The 10,274-nt window shown below is 42.6% G+C and overlaps 1 protein-coding gene and 1 pseudogene across 1 annotated transcript in view; one reads left to right on the forward strand and one right to left on the reverse strand.

Moving 5' to 3' along the window:
• The first annotated feature begins 2,072 nt into the window (after nt 1-2,072).
• Nucleotides 2,073-10,274, forward strand: part of Cdrt4 (CMT1A duplicated region transcript 4) — a 44,127-nt gene continuing 35,925 nt past the window's right edge. Inside the window, exon 1 of the mRNA XM_023719321.1 lies at nt 2,073-2,198. Within this exon, the coding sequence (XP_023575089.1) occupies nt 2,141-2,198 (58 nt within the window). The 5' untranslated portion in view covers nt 2,073-2,140. The remainder of the gene's footprint in view (nt 2,199-10,274) is intronic.
• LOC101569235 lies at nt 7,782-8,536 on the reverse strand (annotated as a pseudogene).

Consider the following 10,274-nt stretch of genomic DNA (forward strand, 5'->3'; position numbering starts at 1 on the left):
TTGCTGGATTGACTTTTCATGTATTCCTCTTTTAAAAATATCTTTCTTTTCCTGGTCATTAGGTGCAATCTTGTCATCTAGATCTGATATTTTATCCTCTTCTTCATTCAATCTGTTGTATACAGTTTCAATGAAGTTTTTAATTTTCTGGATTTCTGTTTGGAACTGTTTCATGGATTCCATTTTTTCCCTATGATGGGAATTCATGGTTTTTGTTGTTTTCATGAGATCTTTTATTTTTAAAATTTCTATCTGCTATAGTTTTTTTCATTTTGATCATTCATCATTTATTTTTTCACCTTAGAGATTATTTTTATAGTCTTTTCTTTTTTGCTCTTCACTTCTTTTTTTATCATTTCAGTAAGTTTCAGTGGTTGGCTTCCAATTTACTCTATTTCATTGTGCTCTAGATTTGTCCTGGGTAGGCCAGGTGTTTGTGGTTGCATTTTACTTCTGTGTCTTGTCATTTTCTCTTTTTTATGTATTTGGTCCAGGGTTTCACTATGCAGCTCAGATTCCAGTACTTTGGTACTATGCTGATCGTTACCACCCCAGACAACCACAGTGTTGCCACACAGGAGAGAAAACAGAGTACAACAGGCATACCTTCTTAGCTAAATTAGTACAGATAGCAATAATAATAGTCTTGAGCATAGTCTGGCTACTAACAAACTGTGATAACTATTAACCTGATATCCTTAACCATGGGAGAAAAATTCTACTGTTATATAACAGAGTACAACATATAGTGGGAATTTGTATGTAATAATTTGTCCCTTAGTGGAGTGATTTTACTCTGTTGTGGGGTTAGGGAAGTATTTAAGGGTAGAAGACATGCTAGAAAGATGAATAAAGAAGAAAGATGATCCTTTGTAGGATCAAAGCTGGAGAGCAAAGAATGATGATTCAAGTTTTGGGAAACTAGAGTACACAGGTTGGAAAGAATTAAAGAGAAAGCAAAGGAGTTTTGAAGTGAAGCAGAAAGAGAAGAGACAATGTTGACTCACATGAATGTGTCATAAAAAAGTGAGATAATTGACGAAAGAAGCAAGATGAGTAAAATAAAAATGAAAGGTAATAAACTAAGTCATGAAAGGAGAAAGAAAACAGAGAACAAACCAAAAACTAAAACTAAGCATAAAAAACCCAAAACCAAATCAAAAACAGAAACATCCCAAATGCACAGAAAAAGGAAAACCAATCAAATAAAGAAAAAAAAATAATAAAAGTAGTAAATTTCCTCTCATGTCTGCAGTTCAGCGGTTTGTCCAAGTTGGATTCCAGTAATGTGTTTTGTACTCCAGACAAATTTGCTGTGGGATTTGTGCTGGATTTGGGGCCAATCTTGGCTTCTGGAGGTGGAAGGTGGGCTTGGTCTTCTGTTTCTGGCATTCTGCCTGAGCCCTTAGATTAAAAAATAATAAATAAATAAATAAATAAATAATTGCACCCCTACCTGCAACATGTCTGTGTGCAAAGCATAAGCTGGGATACCTAATTTACCAGCAGCTGGTTTGCATTCTTACTGTTGCTCTGGACTTTTCCATGCTACTGGTCCTGTCTGCCCATTGTATGTGCCCCTGCTGGAGCCCTGATACTGATGTTCTCCAGGATTATCTGGCGTCTGTACCCCAGCCAGGCTTTCCTAGTTACTTGTGTTTTTATCAGACTGCTAGATGATTCTGGCAGTATATGCGCACTGGTCTCATCTGTCACTGAAAAATGTCCATGTCTTGTCCAGCAGCACTGAACTTTTGAAGAAACATAAACTCAGTTACTTCTTTCCTTCTCTAAGAGCAGTGATCCCAAAGAAGATTACACACACAAAGTACCTGGTATGGGACCCCACACTTACTAGGTGTTATCCGGGGGTAAGGTTAGGGCAGGGATAATTACTCCAACATCTATATTGGAGGAGAGCATCTTTGGAGGCAGCTGGGCTTATCAGGGGGGAAAACCAGGGCACAGAGGTCAGGAAGGTGAGGTAGCTGCTGATGTCACAATTCCCCCATTTATGCAGGATACATGGCTCTTGAACCTCCTCAAGGAACAGCAAGAGGATGGTGGCTGCATAAAAGAGGACCAAGGGGGACATGAGGTTGAGGGCTCTGGGGACAACTGAAGAATAGAGGTAAACACCATGCAGCAGAGCAAGCTTGATAGCCAAAGACGGGTGAGGAGTCACAGAAATCTCACAGGTAACAGCCTGGGTGGTGCCTTTCTCATATCAGTGTCCCCAGGGAGAGACTTTCAAGGAGAATATAGAGAGATACATACCCAACTCTGAGGAGACCTGCCCTTCCAAAGATACTCCTGTTCACTTGTTAAGAACTCCCAAGTCCTCAGCACTCTTTAGCTTCTGTGATTCCCAATCCTGATCACCATGTAAACTTGGTAAAACATACTGATGTTCAGGCCCTATCCCAACCCCAGAATTCTGCTTTACTCTACTGAGGGACTGGGGTTTGGATACATATGTATGAAAATGTTGAAGTGATTTTACTGTTTAGTCAGCATTCACAGCTCTAAAGAAATCCAAACAAAAACTCACAAAAACATACACATGTGTTTTCCCCAGAGGCGTGGAGACAAAGCACTTGTATTTTGATGTCTCCTTCCCTTTCCCGCAGATGCATGACCAAATCTGATAGAGCTCAGGACCAAAAGTACACTCAGCTAGGACTGGTACACACCTTTATTATTAAGAACCTATGGAGGATGGGATGTACCTCATCAGCTTAAACCCTGCCTGGCAAGCGCAAGGTCCTGATTCAATCCCCAGTACTGCAAAACAAAACAAAACAAAACACAAAACAAAACAAAGACCCTATGGAGGAAGATAATCAAGAGCCACACAAAAAAGAGATTCTTTTCTGAAGTAATAATTAATACTACATTACTTATTTAAAAATAATTTAGAATAGGGAAAAAGATATAGATAAACTTTTTAAAATAGGAAGAGAGCTTATAATCAATGAAGGCAACTTAGTATGGATTGAGATGTGAAAAAGAGGGAAACCACAAAGAGGATGGATTAGGAGGAGGCTGTGTCCTCTTTCCAGGGCTTGGTGATGGCTGACACAGTACCTAGGCACCTGCGGCAAGCAGTGTTTCTGGGGGCTGGGTGTCTCAGAGCCCCTGGAGCCATGCTGTCCATGATGGTAGCTTCTACACTGTACTTGCTTCAGCGTGAAAGAAGCAGGAGTTATCTGTTAAGATCGAGGGGAGCCAGAGTACCTGGGAGCCAACTCAGGTGCTGCTACTTGCCTGGGAAGATGTTCACTAGCTGTCTGGGTTCAGAAAGCAGGTTCTGGGCACTAACTTCTGGATCCTAAGGTCACAGACTGCTTTCATGCATCCTCACAAGCAAGTATCTTTCTCCTTCCCTAACTGTGGATGATGCCCTTTCAGGGAAGTCTTCTAAATGCTCAGTGTAAGACTCATGTAGGGCAGGGAGTGGGCTTTTTTCTCAATTGCAGAACCTTCAGGCAGGGTGTGATCTGGATCCCCTTCCTACAGGTGTAGCAATTCTATGTTTCTGCTCCTGGCTGCCACTGGTAGGGGTCTGGAGGCCTCATGTGGAGCACTGTGAGCTGGCCTCACAATGGGTGGCCCTGGAGTTTTGTATTGGTGAGCCTTTTTTCACTGGGAGCAAATACCTGACCAAAACAACTTAGAGGTGAAAAAATTTATTTTGATGCTCAGTTTCAGAGTGTTCAGTCCATAGTTTGCTGGCTCTAAAGCAGAAGCACTATGGTGGAAGGGAAAGGTAGGAGAAAGAAAGCTGCTTAGCCTATGGCAGCCAAGAAGCGGAGCCCAGGGTAGAGAGCCAGCAGGAGACAACACCCTCTGGAGGCAACCTCTTCAGTGACACAGCTCCTCCCACCGGGCCCTGCCTCCTACTCAGCTGTGAGCATCAGTGGATTAACCACCTGGTTGAGCACATGTCCCCATGATCCAGTCACCTCTCCAGGAGTTTAAGGGTTCCCTCCTTACCTTTTCTAGGCAGAATGAGAGCACTTTGAAAGCCACATGGGAATGGGTTACTGCATGTGTGTGTGTGTGTGTGTGTGTGTGTGTGTGTGTGTGTGTGTTGCTCTGTGTTGTTTCCATGTATTGTGTGTGTGGTTATCTGTGTATGTGTACGGGAGTCTCTGTGTGCATGTGTGTGGGTGTGTGTATATTTCTATGACTGTCTATATATCTGTGTGTATCTACACGTCTGTATATGTCTGTATTTGTGGATCTGCGTGTCTGTCATGGTATTTCTGTGACTATTTGTGTCCTCCTGCACTCTCTGAGGTCCCTAATGGCTGTGCCTTCTGCCTGCATGCTCCCTGTTGGGCCCTCTGGCCCCCAGCTGTGAACAGGCCATGAGGAATGATGCAAGGCCACAGGGCCTTAGGGAGCTAGGAAAGGACAGCAGATGGTACTGCCATTCCCTGAGGGATTTTGACAGGGAAAAGGAGGAAAATAGAAGTAAGGGAAGCTTGGGGTCAAGGGAAGAATGTTCTAGAAGGACGACTTGAGAATTTTGGAAATAGAAAGGAGGATGGGTGCTATGGAGGGGGACATTTGGGAAGTGTTGGTAAGGAGGGCAGAGGGAGGGGTCTAGGAGAGTGTGAGGAGCTGTAGCTGAGGGCCCAGAGAAAGGGTACAAAAAATGTATGCTGGTGACCACTGCTCCCCAGGACCTATCTCCTTACTAGCTTGCTAATATCTAAGCCTCCAGTGCTGTCACTCAACAATCAGCTCCAAGCAGCATAGGAAATGGACAAAATACCTAGTTTAGAAAAGTCCTACAGAGAAGTTGATATTATGGCTCGTGTATACACTCACATCCATTTTTCATTTGCCTTGGGCCAGGGACCAGCTTACGACAGGGACCTGTCTCTGCCTTTGACTGGCTCAGGATCCCTTTGGGTCGTAGATGCATCAGCCTCTTAAATGTGAAAGTTTGTCTGCCCAGCAGTCTTCGGTCCTTCCCAGCCCATCCCTACCCCATCTGCATCCTTATCCCCAAGCTGTGGACTCTTCACCAGAAAAAAATGAGACCAGGAGAGGTCAGTTAAATTACCAAAGGTCATGCAACTGGTCAGTGCTAGGCCCAAGTGTTCAGATTCTAAGCTTCTGTGCCATATCGCCTTATGTCTTTGCTTCCTGGTCCCTGTACACAGTCCAGCCTCTAACTTTACTGTATGACCTCCAAATATGGCTTTGTCTAAGCCTCTTCTGTCTGCTGGACTTGTACCTTAGCGGACTCAAAATTCAGCCAGTTTTTGAATCTCAGCTCAAACTTTTCCAACAGCTACTGGCCACTGGTTAAACCTTAGACCTCTAAACCTTCAGAGGCTTCCCCAGTCCCATTTGTCCTCATGCCACCCATACGTCCTCGACACAGAACAGGCAAGCAGGAAGCTAGACACAGGAGAGGTGCGGAGAAGGAAATATTTCAAATCTGAGAGGCCAACATAGCATCTGGTGGCCCCGGTAAAGGGCATGCTGGGGAATCCCCTGCAGAGATGCCGCTGGAGGGCAAGAGTCACATCCCTGGCTGACAGAGGGTGGCGCTGTGTGGAGCATGCCTGGAAGTCAAGGAGAAAGGAGAAAGCCCTGGCCAAGTTTCAGCAAGCGCCTGGTTGAAACCAGACACCAAGAATGTGTAACAAGTCAGGCCTGCTGCCTGGGAAATATTTACCCTACTTTAATTTTCAACTTTTATTGCTTGTTTCTCAAGTAAATGTTTATTTTACCTTTGTAATTCTTCAGGATTTTTAGAAACTTGGGAAAGAATGATCTTGTTTTGGTTTTAGATACTTTGGGCTTTAGAGATATGAGTAAGCTTGCTAATTACAGCCTATAAGACAGTGGCTGGTGGCCAGGTTGATTTCCTTCGGTAGGTGCAGGCTGCCCTGTGGGATATCTTCAGTCTTTGTAATCACATAAAGACCACCCTCCCCCTCCTTGTTTTTTAGTTTTTCTGCATACCTGATTCCCTTCTCCCATTCCTCCCTCTAGGGCTCAAGACTGACACAAAAGTGAATCAGCCACCCAAACTCACATTCACACCCACACCCCCTACCCACGTTGGTAGCAAGCATTACAATTATGCTGTCTTAGAGTACCTGGATCCTGGGTGACATCTAGCAATTCTAGAATATCTTCTATTTCCCTCAGTTTAGCAATTTTTGTTCTATTCCTGTCCACTGCTTCCCACTCCCTTCCATTATGCTGCTATCCTTGTACCTTCAAAGAAAAAATTATTTTGAAAATTTTTGAAAGTTTGAAATATACACAAAGTTTTCAAAGCAAAGACATACAACTTACATCTTTAAGCTTGTTCACAAGCACTCATTGGGTAGCATCTAACCACATCGAAAACTAGGAAACCACCAGCCCCTGGAAGTGACCCTGGTTCCCCTTCCATCTAAACTCCCCATTCTGAGTGTCAGAGATAACTACAATCACCCCTCAGTATTTTTGAAGTTTTGGCTCCAGAATCCCTATGAATATCAAAATCTGTGGAAGCACAAGATCTTTACATAAGCCCACGCCTATCTTTCTGCATTTCTTAAGTTATCTTTAGGTTAGTATAATACCTACTACAATGTAGATATGATGTTCATAGTTTATAAGGAATGATGAAACAAAAGTTTGCATATTCAGTATAGACACATTTTTTTGGGGGGGGGGATTGGTGATTCTACTGTATACATGCTGCAGTGGGTTATTTGTATCATTGAAAGCTCTAAAAGGTGGACATCACTGCTCTAGGTAGATATTTGAGTTATTTCTGATATTATGTTATTTAAAAAGGTGCAGTTACAAACATTCTTGACCTTCATTTTTCATGTTGCACATGTCTAAACCTAGGAGTGGAATTGCCAAAGGCTAAGCATATATTTGTCTTTAGTAGATGATGTCAAACTGTTTTATATTTTATTTTTGTATTTAGCATAGTGTCTAGAGAGTCTACAGGGTCTCACTACACAGATCAGACTCGTAGCGGTACTCCTGGTTTCAGCCTACCAAGTATTGGGATTACAGTGTGCCCCATCATGCTCAGCCTCATTCTTCATCTCAGCATGCCCTGGAGACAGGACCAGTCCAGTACGCCTGGGATTGAACCCCAGTCATTGTGCCTGCCTGAGCAGGTGCTTTAGTCAGCTGAGCTATCTGGCTGTCCCTAACCTGTTTTAAATTTACATTTCTATTAGCAACGTTTGAGTGTTATTTTCATACTAAGTTTATTCCTCACACTCGGCATGTGGTTTTAGCTCTTCTTGGGGGTTGATAGTGGTTTCTCATTGCAATATTAATGCAAATTTCTAGGAGCCTGAGTATCTTTTTGTTTGTTTCTCTTGCTTGAATATCATCTTTTGTGATGTTTGTATTCAGTTTGGTCTGCTTTCTAATTCGTAGCATTTTTTTGTTTAAATATTTTGTATACAGCCTTATTTTGATTATGTGGACTGCACACATCTCTAATTGTGAGCCACTTTTTTTCTCTTCATTCTTTTTTTTTGTTTTGTTTTTAAGGATTATAGCAAATGATTCTATTTGTGGTTTCTAGCTATCCCCTTGCCTTCCCCCCTTGAAAAACAACTCTACATAAGGTTACAAAAATATTAACATATACATAATGAGAACCATCCTAGGGAATCTCCCCTTGTCTCTCCTGGAGATTTAACACTGGAGGGGCGCGGTCCCCACAGACTGCGTGTGTGGTAGGGAGTTTCACGGTGGTTGTTTTGGTCCAGACACTGACTTCCTCAGCACCTCTAGGTTGAAGTGCCAATCTCTGCTGTGTCCACGGAAGAGCCAGAAGCCATGAGCCTGCAGCAAGGCAGCTTGACAGCATTCATTCGTTCAGGCTCAAGCTCACCCTGGAAAGGACCCTTCCTCTCCTGACAGTGCTTCTTGCGGGCAGGCCAGTCCTTCTGCTGGCACTGTGAGCCCCAGTAACAGGCCGCCTGGTAGGGCCCGCAGATGTTGAACTACCAGAGCTGCTTCTCGATGGCCATGCAGGGTGGGTAGTGGCATTCGTAGTAGGTGCAGGAATTCTCCTCCTCTTCCACCACATCCCCCTTGGCTTTATAGTACTGGGTCACATTCAAAATGGGAAGTTGCTCCTCTATGGGGTCTGTAGGGAGCTGCTCGGTCGCGAGCCAGTACAAGCTCTGTTCCCTCTGTTTGCTGAAGGTCTCCTCGGCTTTGGGGTTGCCAGCTTCATGGCAGCAACTGCAGGTTGTCTAAGCGATTGTCCACAGTCACAGTGTTGAGGTGCATAACCTGAAAACCAGGAGCCATGCCACCCTGGTGATGCTCCGCAGCAGCTCATAGAAGAGCCTGCTCAACCCCCTGACTCAGTTTTTATCAAAGGCTTACACAAATATCTTAGCACCATTTCCATCTGCATCTACTTCCATTTCAGTCTCCAAGGAGTAGCTCTCCACCAAAGGGATGCCCTGCACATGTATCATTGTGTACTTGGCTTCCCAGCAACTTGGCCAAGTCTCACGATGCCTAATTTGAAGTTAGTAGCACTGCTCCCTCAGGGGTGCCAGTCCAGGGTGGGCCGGGGCTGGGGTCCGGCCCAACGGGCCCAGGGCCAACGAAGCAAGGCTGAGCTCAGGCTGCCACCGCAGCCTCGCGCCCAGTGGATCTTCCACACTCTACCCCATAATTCTTTTCATGGACAGAAAGGTTTTTTTCCTATTCTTTGTCATACAGATATTTTGTTATATCATCTTCTAGACATATTTCTTTTACTTTAAACTTTTAGAACTATGATCCATCCCGACTTGATTTTTGCATGTAGTGAGAGAGTAGCAGTTAGCATACCTATTTTTGTAGTTATTATTTTTATGGTTGTTATTTTATAGTTATTATTTATTATTCAAGTGATCTTACATAGTTTATTAAGAATATTTTCCTTTCCTCATTCCCCTTATGTGCTACAAGGGAGGAGGTTCATTCTGGACCTTTTATTTACTGTTTTGTGACAATACTACTGTGTCTTAATTACTGTGGCTTATCTAAGTTTCATTTTAAAAAATATTTTTCATTTTTTAAAGATAGTAAAAATAGTATTAAAATAGAAAAATTACAAGTGATACAGAATTTCACTTAACAAAATAATATGAACTTCACAGTATTTGTTGTAATGCTCAGTGTTGTCTTCCAATTAGTTGTTCATATTACCACATGTATGCATGCAAAATTGGAAGAAGAAAGAAAAAAAGAAAGAAATGTATAAGAAATTAAGGAGGGAAAAAGGACAAACAATTGAAAAAAGTAGGTGAAACAAATTAAAGTATTAACTGCTCCTTTCCATAGACCAGCAGAAATACACAGTACAGTTGTTCAAACCATCCTGCTTACATACATAGGTAAATCTCTTTCCACCACTTCCTTTCCTGTCCTCCTCAGCTCAGTAATTCCTTTTGAAAGAGTTCATTTCTTTTTACCAGTGTCTATTGTACCCTTCAGATTCTATTTTTCTCTTTCAGGTTCTCACACTAAGGAGACAATATGATGTTTGTACATGCAGGTCTGATTTATTTCACTTAAGAGTATGTTCTCTAGTTGTGCCCATTTACCAACAAAATATTCAAATTTATCCTGGTTATAGCTGGATAATATTCCATTGTGTAAAAGTACCACATCTGCTTTATCCATTCTTCAGTTGATGGGCATTTGGATTGTTTACAGGATTTAGCTATGATAAATTGCGCTGTTATAAACATCGGTGCATGTATATCACTGTGATACAATATTTTCAGTTCTTCTGGAAAAATACCCAGGAGGGGCATAGCTGGCTTGAATGGGATCTCCAATCCTAGCTTTTAAAGAAATCTCCACATTGATTTCCATAGTGGTTGTACCAGTTTTCACTCCCACCAACAGGGCAAGAGTGTTCCTTTTTCTCCACAGCCTCTCCAACATTTTTTATTGGTTGACTTCTCGATGTTAGCCATTCTTTCTGGTGTGAGATGGAATCTCAGTATCTTTTTAATTTGTACTTCTCAAATGACCAGTGATGTTGAACATTCTTTAATATAACATGCCATTTGTATTTCTTCCTCTAAGAAGCGAATATTCATTTCAGGTGCCCATTTTTGGATTGCGTGTTTGAATTTGGAGGACTTGATTTGTGTGTGTGTGTGTGTGTGTGTGTGTGTGTGTGTGTAACCAAGGATTGAACTCAGGCCCTTGCACTTGCCAGGGAAGCACTTATTCTACTGAGCCATCTCCCTGGCCTCAAAGGCCTG

Source organism: Octodon degus, unplaced genomic scaffold, assembly GCF_000260255.1.
Source record: "Octodon degus isolate 3935 unplaced genomic scaffold, OctDeg1.0 scaffold00067, whole genome shotgun sequence".
NCBI lineage: Eukaryota > Metazoa > Chordata > Mammalia > Rodentia > Octodontidae > Octodon > Octodon degus.